Below are 16,040 nucleotides of genomic sequence, written 5' to 3' on the forward strand. Positions count from 1 at the left end.
CACCTCTCTTTGGAATGGGCACAAATATGGATCTCTTCCAATCAGTCGGCCAGATAGTTGTCTTCCAAATTTCTTGGCAGAGATGAGTGCCTCATCTTTCTCCTGTGGAACAGCTGGTAGTTTCGAACTGCTGAACCTTGCAGTTCACAGCCCGATTGGTAACCACTATGCTACCAGAGCACCATTGGACTCCATATTAGGGGTGAGTTAATTACATGTTTGACCAAATATTAGCAAGCTAATTTTTTTTTTTTTTAGTGTTTTACTGTGAATTATATGATAGTTTACATGGGAGAACATTAGTTTTACGTTCATTCTATCGTACATCGTATCATTGCCATGGTTACAATCTCCTCCATGCATCATCAACCAAACCAAAGGGTATATACCCTGCAAGCCAAATGTGACATAGCAGGCTAATTTTTAAGTTACTAATTAAATTAAATATTTGATCAACTATAGCAGGCTAACTTTTAAGTTGAAAATTTTGTCTGGTACACGAATGATGTTACAAATTTCTGCAGAAAAAAGGTTCCCACCCCTGCTTTACAGGGTCACCATTGGAAACCCTTTATAGAGTCACCATGAGTCTGAACTGACTCAAAGGCAGTTAACAAGAACATTCTAGTGGATGTGTGCCCCCAGGTGGTGCAATTGGTTAAGAGTTCAGCTACTAACTAAAGAAAGACCTAGTGAGCTACTTATAAAAAAGGTCACAGCCCTCAAAAACTCTGTGGAGCACAGTTCTATCCTGAAACACATGTGGTCACTAAAGAGTGAAAACCAACTAGTTGGCAACCGGTTTGGTTTTTTGTTTTTTGTTTTTGTTTTTAGTGGCTGTATAGTGTTTACTCATTGTGGTTTTAATTTGCATTTCCTGATGACTAATAATGCTGAGCATCTTTTCATGTGCTTATTTTGAGCTATTTTTAAATACTCCATTGGTGATAAGACTAACTCTAAGTCTGGACAAAGGTGCAGTGTTACCTAACAAGTGTCATAAAATAATCTCATTTATCAGCTGGCTTTGAAGTCCTTTCCTGAGTTTAAATTCTCACACCTGAGGGATAGAGTTACTTTTTTGAATTAAAAAAAAAATCCAAACCAATTTAAGGAACAGTTTCTTAAATATATAATTTGGTTGGTTGGTTATGTGATGTGGAATCGGTTCCGATTTACAGTGACTCTGTATGGTTTCCGAGGCTGTAAATCTTTAAGGAGCAGAAAGCCTCATCTTTCTTCCACGGAATGGCTGGTAGTTTCAAACTGCAGACCTTGAGGTTAGCAGTTCAACTCATAACCCAGGTTGAGCTAAAATGCATATGTTATCTGTTGTTGTTAAGTGCCGTCAAGTTGATTCTGACCCATAGCAACCCTTTATAGGGTTTCCAAGGAGCAGCTGGTGAGACCGCCAACCTTGCAGTTCAAACTGCTTTGCAGTCTGGTGCATTAACCCACAGCGCCACACTGTAAGTGAAGTGAAAATCCTGGACATTCCCTCCCACACTTCCTTCCTCAGCCTTCTTGCTCTCTCCTTCAGGTACCCCATCCACTATTTTCCTTGATCTAATCATATATTCACTGTTATCAGTGAATCTTCCATCAGAACAGATTATGTTACTAGAGCAGCTAAAGGTCATTCAGAAATCATAGACTGTGCTTTGAGGGACTGGCAGGGTGGAGATACCCTTAGTGGGAATGGAGAGGAGGGAACAGGGGATAGAAAATTGTAGAAAAAATTGAAATGGCACCAGATAGGACACCTGTCTGGTAAACACTGTTTTACCAGTATTTGGGAATAGGTGGGCTGAGGAGATGGGGAAGATAACAGTGAATATATGATTAGATCAAGGAAAGTAGTGGATGGGGTACCTGAAGGCGAGAGCAAGAAGGCTGAGACAAGAAAGGAGGAGATACTGAAAATAAATTACCTCCTTCATAGTTCTGTTCTAAATTTGGTCATAGATTTCTTCTAAAGCACTGTTACCTTAGAATAACCATACTTGAACAGTCGTCTCTTTGACAAACTAGTGGTTAAGAGTTCAGGCTCTGGATTCAGAGGCCTGTGGTCAAAGTTTGGCATTCCCATTTGTTAGTTGTATTACTTTGGCAAGTTGCTTTATCTTTTCATACTTTAGTTTCTTCCTATTAAATAAGGATACCTCTGGTAGCGTAGTGGTTACGAATCGGGCTGTGAAACTTAAGGTCAGTGGTTCGAAACTACCAGCCGCTCCGCAGGAGAAAGATGAGGCTTTCTACTCCCGTAAGGATTTACACCCTCGGAAACCCTGTACTGGGTCGCTATGGGTCGGCTCCGACTCAAAGGCACTTAACAACAACAACAACAATCATCTCCTTTCCTACCAAGATAAAGTAATTTATAGGAATAAAATGATTCAAGATTGGGGTGGCTAAGGAGGAAAAGGAAAGTTGTGAGGATTAAATGAATTAATAGTTTAAAAGCATTTAGGACATTGCTAGCCAGGTACTGGTGTGGCGCTGTGGGTTAATGTGCCAGACTGCAAAGCTTGGTGGTTCAAGCTCACCAATCGCTCCTTGGAAACCCTATGCAGGGTCGCTATGGGTCGGAAACTACTCAACGGCACTTCACAACAACAAGCCAGGTATTAACCACTCAATAACCATTAGCAATGAATACAATTTTAACACCTTGACATTACTTTCAAGGCACTCCATAATCTGACCTCTGCTCATTTAACTTTCTTTTCTATTACACTCTTTGGAGGCTTGGTGATTTCCTCACTCATTAATCTGTGCATAACTTCTGGTGGTTTCCATTGCCTGGAAGTTCCTTAACAATTTGAATCCTGCTCAGCCTTCAAAGCTCACTTCAAATCCCATTTCCAAGTAACCTTATTACTTTCATTCTCAACCATCTTCCCATCTGAATTCACAGTACCATGGAATTTAGTGAATAATTACACACATCCATTATTCCTTCAAGTGAATCTTAGCTTTGTCTTTCAATAACCTTAAACTCTCTGAGGGAGAGACAATGTTTGATACTTCTGGGCCCTCTTCCAGTGGACTGAGCATATCACTTTTATTACATTTCTAGTATCTGTAAAGAGATCAAACACAGGCAGCAGAGGAGGATATAGAGAATTCAGAGCTTTAATGACAGATTAGTTGGAGTGGGGACGACAGCTTCTGTCCTAGCTGTGCATTCTCCAAAGGCAGAGACTCCTTCATGAAAGACCCACACAATCCCCACTTTTTCTGAACCAGGAAAGCTGAGGACACCTTAGCCACATATATTTGTCAAACAAATCCTTAATCATTACCTTCCCTCTCCAACTTCCAACAGAAAATGTTAGTTCTTTAGTGTCTTATATGCTCAAATAATGCGCACAGTTATACAGTCTTTGCAAACTACAAAACTCCCTCTACTTAGTTTTCCATGTGTTCTATGCATGTTATATGTGTGTGCAGTTATTTAAGTAGACACATTGTTTGTGAAAAATATGGTAGTTAGCATATCTTCCTTCTCAGAAGTCTCAACCCTTAAGTTTTCTGATCATTAGGAACCCCTTAACCTCTAAGCCTGTATGGATGGTCTCAGGAATATATGAACTGGAATAGTCAGCTTACTATAAAGGGGACTTAGAAATTTGGTGACGAGCCCCTAGAGAAGTGTGGAATGCAAATCTTTGCTAGAATCCTTGTCCTGTGATAACTTCAGCCCTGGTCTGCAGCCTTATCTGACTCCGGGTAACGTCAATGTTTCTGGTGTCTTCTCAGTTTCCTTCAGTGTTTATGTTCTTCCCTGACAATCCCTGTCTCCATATCATCCCCAAACTAGCCATGGGATTGCTGGCCTAATTACTGAATGCAAAACCACAGAACAAAGAGCCCAGAAAAGAGTGGGGCTAGGAAGGATGCAGAGCAGAGATGAGCCCCAGCATCTGAGGGGAAGAGATGCAGCTTCTCTAAGTCTGGCAGGAAGGCTCGGGCATCCTCCAGAGCTATCTGAGCTGCCACAGTGAAGTTGGGATCGCCGGAGATTAAAACATCAAAGACACAGGAGTGGAAGTAAGCATCTTCAACTGGCAGTCCTTCCTTGCACAATTGTCTGGCAGTATCAATGGTGATAGCTCCCCGACGACTGTGCTCTGATCGAGAGAGTCGCTGACTTGGGGGGCACCCTCCCACACAGAGCTGCAGGTCCTGCTCAGCTGAGAAGGCCCTGGCTACCTCCTCAGCTACCTTGATGGAGAAGGAGAGCTGCCCAGCTGTCTGCCGAATGATTATGGTTGTGCCAATATAGGCAGCTTGGATCTCCACGTGGCTCCCAGGGTCAGCAGTTTGAATGGACAAACTTGAGCCCCCAGGTCGGTCCCCTCCATTAATAGAACCATCTTCAAAGGCTGCAGGAAGATTGTCCACTTCAGCTTGGTAGACCTTCTGGTCAATGCATTCCTGCATGTTCTTGAATATGATGGTGAGCTGTGAGGTCAAGAGGAAAATTCGTTCATTTTGGGCTTAGTGCACCCTTACCCAAACCAATCCAGCCTCAGAACATAGTCAGGGATCCACACTAATGTGCAAGACTTATCATGGCCCTCATTCCTTGATCCCATCTCCAATATTGCCTCATCCCAACTCAACCCGCCCCCTCCTTTTTAGCACCTTTGACTGTAGTTTCCCTTCTGAAACTCCTCAACCCAGATGTCCTCAGTTCTCAACTTTTTCTTTAGAATAGTCTGGGTTTGAGTTTAATTTTCATCAAAGGACAGTGAATTAGAGAATCAAGTTTATTGATGATGAGGAAGTGGTTAAAAAGGAAAAAAACTTTAGAGCCTTGCGGTGGAGTAGTGAGGATGGAGAGGGAATGGCACCAAGAGGTGACCATGAAAGGCTCTCTTGAGTCGGGACAGGAGGAACAATTGAGTCCCTGACCTTCCGGGTGGTGGTGGCGTTGGCCCCCGAAGCTACGGGGGAGCTGGTGGCCTGGACAAAGAGAAAGTCGTTATCCAGCAGGGGCCAAGATCCTTGGACTCGGCACGTGTGAAAGTGATGGTGGAAGCTGCGCACGTGAGGGTCCCCGAAGGAGGCGCAATGCAGGAAGCCCGGGGGACGACCGTGCAGCCGGGAAAATCGGCCTTCATAATCACAGGGGTCAGGAGCTGGGGGACCGGAAGAGCGGACTGGGCCTGCGCCTGCGAGGGCAGGGCCTCGGGGCGGAGGCGGGGCCGTGGGACCCTGGCGGGAGCAGTTGTGCTGAATCATCAGGTCTTCGATGCCGTGCACTGCTGAGTGGAAGGCGAGGTCCCCTCGGCAGGTGCGGGCCGTGCGCCGAGTGCAAAGTGCGTAGGAGCGGAGGGCACGGCAGAGGCCGCCGGAGCCCACCCCGCCACCCCGGCCTCCTCCTCCTCCTCCTCCTCCTCCTTGAAGCGCTCCTGGCGAACCACTGCCTCTTAGACTTAGAGTGGACGAAACATACTCAGCGTTGCAGCGGAGGATCTTGCATTGAGAATGAGCTGAGGGCAGAAAGGAGAGGATCCTGATTTCCGTTTCGTCGGAGTATACTCATCACTCTCCCAGACTTCATTAGGGGATTCCAGACAATCCTAAAACCCAATTGAGGGCCTTCTCCAAAGCACAACCCACAGCCAGGTCCTCACTGTCTTACCCAAACTACGCAAACCAGCTAGATCTCTTCGCTTTGTAGGCCAAGGGCTTCCCCAGTGCCCTTCCCCAAGCTGAGTGTAAATTAAAATATACCTATTTGAGAGTTGGGCAAGTGACTATGATTTCTCAGCACTCATCTCTTCTTGCTCACGCATGCTCACATATAATGTCGCCACTAAGGTTGGTGTCACACCGTGCAGCAACTCATGCTGTCTCCCCATGCCCCAATGGACCTTTTCCCATCCAGACCATACAGATTACTTTTTTGTTGTTAAGTACTGTTGAGTCGGTTCTGACCCAGCAACCCTGTATAAGGCTTTTGAGGAGCGACTGGTAGGTTTGAGCCGCCAACCTTGCGGTTAGCAGTCCAGTGCTGAACAGCGCCACACTTAGAAATGTGTGTGGCTCTGCGGTTTAATGCACTGAACTACAAGGTCGGTTTGAACTGCGTGATTGGCAGTTCAAGCTCACCAGTCGCTCTTTGGAAACCCTATACAGACAATCAACAGCAATTAACAACAGTATCAATTTTAACCATAATGTGTTCTGTTGTGGCGCTATAGGATTAGCACTGGACTGCTAACCTCAAGGTTGGTGGTTTAAATCCACCAGCTGCTACTTGGAAACCCTGTACTTGGGCCACTATTAGTAGGAACTGACGCAATGGCACTTAGCAGCAACAGAAAAATTGGTTAAACATGAAATCTTCTTAGATAATATGAATACGAACAACAAAATTGTTTTGTAAAATCTACAATGAATTATGTTACAATTTTATTAGTAACTAAGTGAAAGCCATTCCCCCCTTCTTTCCTGTTAATTACTTCATTCTCAAAAAAGTAACTGATACAGGTTCACAAATGCTAACAAGCACAAATTTAAGCTAAAACACTATAAAAATGGACAAAATCAGAGACTATAAAAACACTGGCATGGAAATGAAACCATGTGACTAAAAACTTCATTGTAGTTAGGTAACAATGACAATTCTGACCAGAACACATGAGAAGGGTCAAAAGTAAATTCGCATTGAGTTTTAATCTTGTAGGTTTACTGGTACATGTAAGCTGGGCTTATGAAAGATGTTTTTATTGTTATAACTAACTGTTGTTGTTGTTAAGGGCTGTCCAGATGGACCAAACTCGTAGCGACCCAGTATAGAGTTTCCAAGGAGCAGCTTGAGCTGTTGACCTTGTGGTTAGCAGTCCAGTGCTTGTCCTACAGCACCACACCAGGATTCCTATAATTGACTATAGAGAATTTTTATTTTAAAAAGAGTACATTTTGGTAAAAGACTGCACAATAGTTTTATAGGCAGTCGTTTTGGTGTTACCCTGACAGTGTCACCTGGGAGAGTCTACACCCCCCTGTACCACCCTAGTGATGCTGTTGCTCACGTACCCACCCCTACATAGAGGCCTACCCTCTAGATTTTCCCAAACCCTTCCCTGGCCCTTCCTTACCATGTCCACAGAGGAGCAGCAGGAAAGTGAGAGTGCTTAGAGTTGGGGGATTGCCATGGGGGGACCGGGGACTAGGGGACTGGCCTGGATCCCCCATACCTATCCATCCAGGTCCCCCCAGGCTCCGGTTCTTTCCAGCTGATGACCCTCCTAGCTAGTGAATTTTGACCGGATGTCCTGTAAGGGACTGAAAAAAGAAATTTGGCTGGGCATAGGGGACAAAGATTGGTCAGGATTACATGAAGAGAATCTAGGGAGATCAAGAAAAGCATAAGAGGAAGGAGTTTGAGGAGAACGGGGCTCCCTAAACTATAAGTGAGGCTGGTAAGCCTCATGCCCTGCTACTGTGGCCACTTTCAGGTCCCTTGTGCAATACCCTTGACTGGGGGCAGAGGGAAAATTGAGTAGATTGATGGGGCAGAGTCCACTGTATTGACCCATTCTGAGTTACCAAACAGCAGAAATGCTAAAATCAAAGAATCATGGGGATAGATCAGATCCTGGTCACCCTAGTGGACACTCAATTAGAATTTTTAGTTTTTCTTTGTTAGGTGCCATCAGGTTGATTCCGACTCATAGTGACCCATATAAGACAGAGTAGAACTGTCCCATCGGGTTTCCAAGACTGTCATCTTTACAGAAGCAGACTGCTACATCTTCCTACCATGAAGCAACTGGTGGGAATTGCTGACCTTTCCACTAGCAGCCAAGGGCTTGACCACTGCACTACCAGGATTCCTTTCCATAGAATTAGGATCTGAAAAGACATCAGAAACATATTTCTTCTTTGCCCCTCCCTATCAGGAGGGGACATCCTCCAGGAACCATCCATATTTCTTCTGGCTTTTAGTCAGAATTTCCAGTGAGAAAGAGTAAGGATGGAATATCTAGCTCCTCTCTGGAACATCAGTATTCAAAGGCAAAAGGCTTTTTCATCTGCTCTGGACAGCCAAATTATGATCCCTTCCACTCATGTAATAATGGGATACAAACCAAGCATGTGACTTAATATTTGTTGTTTTCTGAGTCAATAACACTTCTTGAATTTTTCAAACCTTACTGAAAAACCACTTTCCCATTATTCTTTCTTTTGCAAACTCTGAAGTGCTCAATCCCCCTTTGATGAGGATGGGAGTTTAGGAAGGTCCAACTCCTTCCTGGAGTCCTGGTGTGGTGCTGTGGGTTAATGCATGGGACTGCAAAGTGGGTTTGAACTGCAAGGTCGGTGGTTCAAGCTCACCAGCCACTCCTTGGAAACCCTATACAGGGTCAGTATGGGTCGGAACTGACTCCACAGCACTTAACAACAACAAACTCCCTCCTGCTGGTTTCTCCTCTTTTGTGGTAAGGGTGTGATGTGGGAGAAAAGTCATGCATGAAGAAGAATAGGATGGAGGAATTAAGAGTTGTGGGGAGAAATCACTTACAACAAGTGGTAATCCCACCCCCCTTGGAAACACAATATGAAGGGCACTGATAAACAGTATGGACAGGGTAGAAGGGTGTCAGTAACTAATCATATGAGGCTAAATTTGACCTCGGTAAGAAAACCACAGAATGGATGGTGTGAAGAACACCTCCCAAATCATCTTCATAACTCTAGAGATACAAAGTCAAGAGGGAGTGGAGACTGCCAGAGAATAGGAGGAGGATTAAGCTTCAAATGGCCAGAGGCCAGAAAGAAGTAGAGACAGAAGGAGAAATGGAGATTGGAGCACCTTGGTATGGGAGAGAGCCTACTTAGCTTTTGGACCAGAGACCCCAATATAGGTATCTATAATTTTATAAAAGTCCAACTTTAGTCCAAAAGCTTTTTAAAGTAATCACAATTTCATTTTGACTTACTGTTTTCAGAGGTCAAACATTACTCTGTTATCCAATTCTCCAGCCATGACTGCCTACTCTGGTGGTCAGCTCCAGCCAAGGGGTCTCCTGTCTCTTTCTCCATGTCTCCCACAGGTCTCCAGCCTGGCTGCAATCTCACTGAGGTCAGGGAGACAGAGAAGGTTTGGTGTTGGGGGAAGGGGGAGTATATGGCTGGCTAGAACACTGGACAGCTGGGCGGGGGAGGGAGGTGGCTATTGAGTTGACGGTTTTAAAAATAGCTAAGTCCAAAATTCCAGGAACGTTCATGGGGGTAGGGTGTGGGTGTCAGGGTAGTGGGGAAGGGTAGAATTAGGAAGACTATGGAATATAGGGTGTCAAGATAGTGGTAGAGAGGAGGGAGAGAAATGTAACAGGCAAGTCAAATGTCCAATTCTAGCTTGTGTAACTCCACACAAGTCATTGCTTACTCCAGGCAGCCCTCCAGCATTCTCAAGAATGAGCTTCTGGTCTTGAAAAATTGCAATGGGAAAATGGATACATTGCCCTCAGCACTCTCATCTCTGCTATGTTGAATATTGCAGGGAGGTAGCTCACTTTAAATAAAATCTATAGTAGATACAGCCACAGCTCCTTCCCCATCTTTACAGAGTATTTTAGTAGGACTGAAAAAGCCAGCTGTCCAGAGAAGAAATCTGAGCTTCAAGTTGTTTAGCATGAGAGTTTGTTCAGTCCATTAGCTCAGATCCCTGCAGCTGTCTATCACCCTGGCCTCCTCCAGTTTCATTCCCCTTAGCTTGGGCATCAATTCCCCCTCACTCCACCATACCAATAAACAAAAATTACAACTTCCTGAGTTGCCAGGGGAAGAAGGCTAGGAAAGGGAGAGGTGAAGAAAGAATGGGGATAGAATTTTTTAAAGGCTACTAATCCACAAAAAGGAGTTCTGGTAGCGTAGTGGTTACGAATCGGGCTGCTAACCTCAAGGTTGGCAGTTGGAAACTACAAGCCGTTCCGCGGGAGAAAGATGAGGCTTTCTGCTCCCGTAAAGATTTACAGCCTCAAAAACACTGTTGCAGGGTCACTATGAGTCAGAACCGACTCCACGGTACTTAACAACAACAACAATCCACAAAGGAGCTCCGGTAGTGATTATGAGTTGGGCTGCTAACTTCAAGGTCGGCAGTTTGAAACTACAAGCCGTTCCGCGGGAGAAAGATGAGGCTTTCTGCTCCTGTAAAGATTTACAGCCTCGGAAACCCTATGAAGGGTAGCTATGAGTCGGAATCGACTCCACAGCATACCACCAGATCAGTTTGAACCACACGACCAGAGGTTCAAACCCACCAGCTGCTCCTCGGAAACCCCATGCAGGGTCGCTATGGATCGGAACCAACTCGACAGCACATAACAACAATAACACTAATACACAGGGGAGGGACAGAGAGAGAGTGAAAATCAAACTAGGGCCTCCACAATCAGAAGCAATTATCTTATTTTTCTAGAAAGAGAAAACATTTTAAAAATTCACTTATCTGTTTAAAATTAAGAATAATGAACACAAAACTTTTCAATAAATGCGGCAAATGATGACAAGGTACTTTGATTCTGTATGATGGCCATTTATGGAAGAAAGAATGAAAACAATTATTGAGAAAAAAGAAAGAAGGAAGCAGAATGTCAGAAATGGAGAAACTGCCATAGAGAAAAAGAGATTCGGAAAGACACTTTAGTGGAGTAACAATCTTTTGACTTTTTAAAGATATTGTGTGTGTGTGTGTGTGTGTGTGTGTGTATGGTGGTGCCAATGCGTTTCTGACTCATAGTGACCCTGCATAGGGTTTCCGAGGAGCAGCTGGTGGGTTTGAACCGCCAATCTTGAGGTTCAAGCTGAATTGAGATTCAAGCTGACCTTATGGTCCAAAGCAATATCCTGCAAGACCACACCAGGACTCCTGTGGTTTGTTGTTGTTGTTTAGTGCTGTTGAGTCGGTTTCAACCCATAGTGGTCTTGTATAGGGTTTCCAAGGAACAGCTGGTGAGCTTGAACTGCTGACCTTGCAGTCTGGCGCATTAACCCTCAGCACCACACCAAGACTCCTGTGGATTAGTAGCCTTCAAAAAAGTCTATCCCCATTCTTTCTTCACCTCCTTCCCTTTCCTAGCCTTCTTCCCCTGGCAACCCAGGAGGCTGGAATAGTGATCTTGTATGACGTATTACATTGGGCAAATCTGCTGCACAGGAACTTTTTAAAGTGTTGAGGAGCAGAGATGTCAGCTTGAGGACTAAGGTGCGCCTGACCCAAGCCATGGTATTTTCAATAACCTCATATGGATGAGAAAGCTGGACGGTGAATAAGGAAGATCGTAGAAGAATTGATGCCTTTGAGTTGTGGTGTTGGAGGAGAATACTAAAAGTGCCATGGGCTGCCAAAGAACCAATAGATCTGTTTTGGAAGAAGTGCAGCCAGAGTGCTCCTTGGAGGCCAGGATGGCTAAGCTTCGTCTCTCATACTTAGGACATATTGTCAGGAGGGAACAGTCGCTGGAGAAGGATGTCATGCTGGGTAAGATGGAGGGTCAGAGAAAAAGAGGAAGACCCCCAACGAGATGGATCGGCCAGGTGGCATCATTGATGGCGTCAAGTGTGGCAGCGGTAGTGAGGTTGGCTTAGGATCAGACATTGTTTCGTTCTACTGTGCATGGGGTCGCTATGAGTTGGTTCCGACTCGATGGCACCTGACAACAACATAGGGTTTCTGAGGCTGTAAATCTTTTGCAGGAGACTCATCTTTCTTCCATAAAGGGCTGGTAGTTTCGAACTGCTGATATTGAGGTTAGCAGCCCTACGGGTAACCACTATGCTGCCAGATTACCACCAAAGAATTTAGCCATTTCATGTTTTTGCAGTCATAGACATATCTGTGTTCATCATCCCTTAGTACAAGCCTAGTGAAATGAACAAAAATGTTGATTCAAAATAGTGTTGCCAAGGCACCCGTACCAATTTACCCTATATGTAATTCAGAATCTAGAGGACTAAACAATACTATTTATATGCATATGAAACTGATAAATTTAGGAGTTTTTTTCTTGAGAACATCATGAGGGGAGTCCTGGTGTGGGGCTGTTGGATAAACATTAGGCCGCTAGGTCAGTTTGAACCACAAGGCTGGTGGTTCAAACTCACCAGCTGCTTCTTGGAAGTTATGAGTTGGAACTGACTCGACAGCACCTAACAACAACATATCATAAGGAGTGTTTGTTTTTTTAAAATAATAATCTAAAACTCTCCTAATCAAACTATCCAAGTGACTTTAAAACACAATAATTTGATTGTGACATCCCAAGTGGGATATATCCTAATGATAAGAAAAATGCAGAAATATCTTGAGGTAGTCATACTGGTTGTAGTGTTGGTATTGTTATTCTGAAATTATTATGGAATAAATTGTAATAATGTTAGTGTCTGAGACCTAAATTTTTTTTTTATTATTAAATAAATGTTTTATTGTGAATTGTGATAGTCTACATGGGAGAACATTAGTTTTACATTCATTCTATCATCTATCGTTTCATTGGCATATTTACCATCCCATTCATGCATTCTCACCCAACCAAAGAGTGTACCCTGTAAGCCTACCCCCCCCCCCTCAACACACACACAGTCCTCAGCCCCTTTCCCTCTCCGGATCCCAAGTCCCCAGCCACTCCATCTCTTGACGTCTGTCCAAGTTGCCCATCCCTGTCTACCCTTTGTGTGAGGGGGTAGGAATAGTTCTTGCAGCAGGGATTTGTTTCCTCTTTTGAGCTACTGTGTTTATAGGTATAGGTCATGTTTATCAAATTGTATCAGATGACGCTTTTTTCCTCTTCTTTCTTCTTTGGGTTGAGCTCTGTTTATTTAGTCATTGAAGCCAGGTCAAGTGGGTATCATCTGCAAGTGTGGGTGTTCTTGCGTCTGTTCGCCCTCTTTTTATCGGCTGGCCGCCCTGCTCTCCATTCTAGTCCTCTGTGGCTGTGTCATTGACTCTGAGCCCATGAGTTCCCAGGTCTTGTCTCGCTGCTGGACGACCAGGTGAGACCTAAAAATTTTAGTATGGAATAAAGACATATAGATCTATAATTGATACATTTAAGTAAAAACCCTGTAATTTAAATTTTAAATAGGAAATATAACTGTGAATTCATGGTGTATTTTATCCTAAAAAAAATTTCCCTTAGCTTTATCCTGAAAAAGGTCTAGAAATTATCCAATAGCAATGAACACCCTAGTGTCCAAATCTAATACCATTTCCCACTAAAAGGAACTGATATTCTTTGGAGAAATAGTTGATTCCAGGTTTGGAGCAGTAATTATCCAAAATAAGCCAGAAAGAAACTTTCAAAGACTTGTATTGTATCTAAAGGACTCAGAAGCCAACTAGAATAGTTCCCACTGGCCAAGATGGGGCAATCTGAACATCAAAATGAATAATATTTGCAATAGAATGTTGTTGTTGTTAAATGCTTTTGAGTCCGTTCTGACTCATAGTGACCCAGTATAGGGGTCCTGAGGAGCAGCTGGTGGATTTTAACAACTGACTTTGTGGTTCACAGTCCAGTGCCTATTCTATAACACCATACCAGGAGTCCCTGTAATAGATTGTTGTTGTTGTTAAGTGCTATCAAGTTAGATCTGACTCGTAGCAACCCTGTATAGGGTTTCTGAGGAGTAGCTGGTGAGTTTGAACCACCGTCCTTGCTGTTCAAACCAACATTACAGTCTAGCACATTAACCTGCAGCGCCACACCAGGACTCCATAATAGATTGAAACATCTCAAGTAAGTTTAAATCTCTGAGTTCATAATGATTCTTTAAAAATAAAACTCAATGGTTATCACTGTTATTGTTTAGTGCCGTTGAGTCAGTTCAGATTCATATCAACCCTGTATAGCGTTTGCATGAAGGAGACGGTGGGTTTGAATTGCTAACCTTGATGGTTCACAGTCCAGCGCTACACTAGAAGTCCATTGGAAAATGCTAAGTTATCATAGCAAAATATCATTTTCAGTCTTTGACCCATAACTGGTTATCATACAGATTTTGAAAATGCTAATAATGTGATGGAAGTGTGGTGGCTCTGTAGGATAAGTACCAGACTGTGAACCACAAGGTTGGCAGTTTGAACTCACTAGCCAATCTATGGGAGAAAGATGAGGTTTTCTGCTCTCATAAAGACTTACAGCCTTGGAAGCCCTATACAGAGTAACTATGAGTTAAAATGACTCCATGGCACTTAACAATAATAACACTAATGTGACAGATTCAAATATTTTTCTTGCTTTTCATGTAGGAACTGTTATCTTAAGAAGAAGGGAAAATTAATCTTTATATTTGATAAATTTTCCATATAAGAGACTACCTGTTTGGATAGCTTAATGTGGTTTCTTTTATAACAATGAGATAACTATGAGAATTATATGACTCATTAATTTTCACTTTTTATTTTTATTGCTTAGAAATGTGGAATAAAATAATGCTCAATTGTAGTATTTATATCAACCTATATATTTTGTCTCTAGCTTTTGAATTTTCTATTTCTATGTTGTTATTTGTTATGGGTCACATGTGAATTTATTTTTTGCTTCAAATCCTTCTGGGAAAAATTTAAATAAAAGCATTTTTGTGTGTGGGGAAATGTGAATTTAAATTTAAATGCAATAAAAGGTAGCTCCCATTTTTCAAAGCTTAGAATTTTGCCACTTTACTCATTTGGAGATATTACATGAAGACATACAAACTTTACTTTGTGCTTTCATTACCCATATATATGATGTTTTAATATGAGAGTTCCAAAAACAAAATGTTTCTAAAGTTAAAGACTGCCTATCCAGTAAAGAACAGGTTTCCTCTTGTTGAACAAATCAGGATGTTGGCAGTGTGAGGTTACTTTGTGTTGAGAGTTTATAAATCAGGGAATCTTAATTTTTTTATAGATCACAGACTCCTTGTGAAAATCTGATGAGAAATATGAGAAATATTTTCCTCAGAAAAATGCTCAACTATGGGCACCTGACATTTAACTACAGTTTCTTGAAGGCATATACCGTCTCTTACGAGGGCTCCTATAGACATAGTTGTGACTCCTCTGTAGTAAGAGGAAGGTAGGCAGACACTTGATAAATTGAATCCTGAGTAAATCACTCAAAACCCAGCTCAAAGCAGTAATAGTATCATAAACGAATTCTGCTCCTCTGGCCCAAGAAACAATTCCATTCTGACTTTCAGACAGCTCTGAAAAACACTCAGGTGCTAGAGACTGTTTGTTAAGAATATGTAACTTTATTTTTGTTTATTTGGTTTATATTTATGTCTATATTGAAAGGGGTTTGAAGTTTTGTAGAGGGGAAAACTCTAACTATTTGGTTTGTGAAGTGCCATTGGTCCCAACCCATAGCGATCCTCTATAGGGTTTTTGAGGAGGGACTGGTGAGCTTGAACCACCAACCTTGTGGTTCAAACCAACTTTGCAGTCCAGCACATTAACCCACAGTGCCACATCATGACTCCTAACTATTTGAGTAGAACTTAGTTTTTTTAAGTCACCATATAATTGTAGGTGATTTTCCTTTGTGGAGTGTTCAGCACCCTGACCATTTATTTACATTCATGGGAAAAATTAGAAACAATACTACTAAAAAGGAATCATTATTTTGTTGACAGTGACTTTGGTTATATTTGTAGATCAGCCACCAGCCACCAGTGGCTCTTGGCCTCTATGGGAGCTATAGATTTTATACGAATAATAATTAAAAAAAGAACTATTTACTATCAGTGACTTGTTGTGACGGTGAATGTGAGTAGCCATTAAGAGTAGAGGGATCAAAACAACAATGAGATATTATCTTACACCAACAATAACAGCAAAGATTAAAAATGTAGAGGACAATAAATGCTGGCGGGGATGTGGCGAGATTGGGACACTCCTGCATTGCTGGTGGGACTACAAAATGGTCCAACCTCTCTGGAAAGCAATATGGCGTTTCCTCAGAAGGTTGAAAATAGAAATACCTTATGATCCAGCAATTCCTCTACTTGGTATTTACCCACAAGAAAAA

The 16,040-nt window shown here is 42.7% G+C and overlaps 1 protein-coding gene across 2 annotated transcripts; it reads right to left on the reverse strand.

Annotated features, from left to right (window-relative positions):
* Positions 1-3,505: 3,505 nt before the first annotated feature.
* HFE2 (hemochromatosis type 2 (juvenile)) lies at positions 3,506-9,209 on the reverse strand. Of its 2 annotated transcripts, XM_006861341.1 has the most exons (4): positions 8,961-9,209; positions 7,116-7,302; positions 4,921-5,501; positions 3,506-4,467 (listed from the first exon to the last, which is right to left on the reverse strand). In XM_006861341.1, the coding sequence occupies exons 2-4, from the start codon at positions 7,210-7,212 to the stop codon at positions 3,844-3,846; spliced, it is 1,302 nt and encodes a 433-aa protein (XP_006861403.1). In that variant the 5' UTR covers positions 7,213-7,302; positions 8,961-9,209; the 3' UTR covers positions 3,506-3,843. The 2 variants fall into 2 exon arrangements, with proteins under 2 accessions (XP_006861403.1, XP_006861404.1); XM_006861342.1 differs by lacking the exon at positions 7,116-7,302 and having other exon boundaries at positions 3,684-4,467; positions 8,961-9,121.
* Between the last annotated feature and the right edge of the window lie 6,831 nt (positions 9,210-16,040).

The sequence above is a fragment of the Chrysochloris asiatica genome, unplaced genomic scaffold (genome assembly GCF_000296735.1).
Source record: "Chrysochloris asiatica unplaced genomic scaffold, ChrAsi1.0 scaffold00042, whole genome shotgun sequence".
Taxonomy (NCBI): domain Eukaryota; kingdom Metazoa; phylum Chordata; class Mammalia; order Afrosoricida; family Chrysochloridae; genus Chrysochloris; species Chrysochloris asiatica.

Coding starts and splice junctions, on each gene's coding strand:
- HFE2 (XM_006861341.1), bottom strand. CDS start 7,212: ATGGGGGATCCAGGCCAGTCCCCTAGTCCCCGGTCCCCCCATGGCAAT. Junction 5,502..7,115: donor GCTGCTCCTCTGTGGACATG/GTAAGGAAGGGC, acceptor TTCTGCCCTCAG/CTCATTCTCAATGCAAGATC. Junction 4,468..4,920: donor ACGCCACCACCACCCGGAAG/GTCAGGGACTCA, acceptor TTGACCTCACAG/CTCACCATCATATTCAAGAA.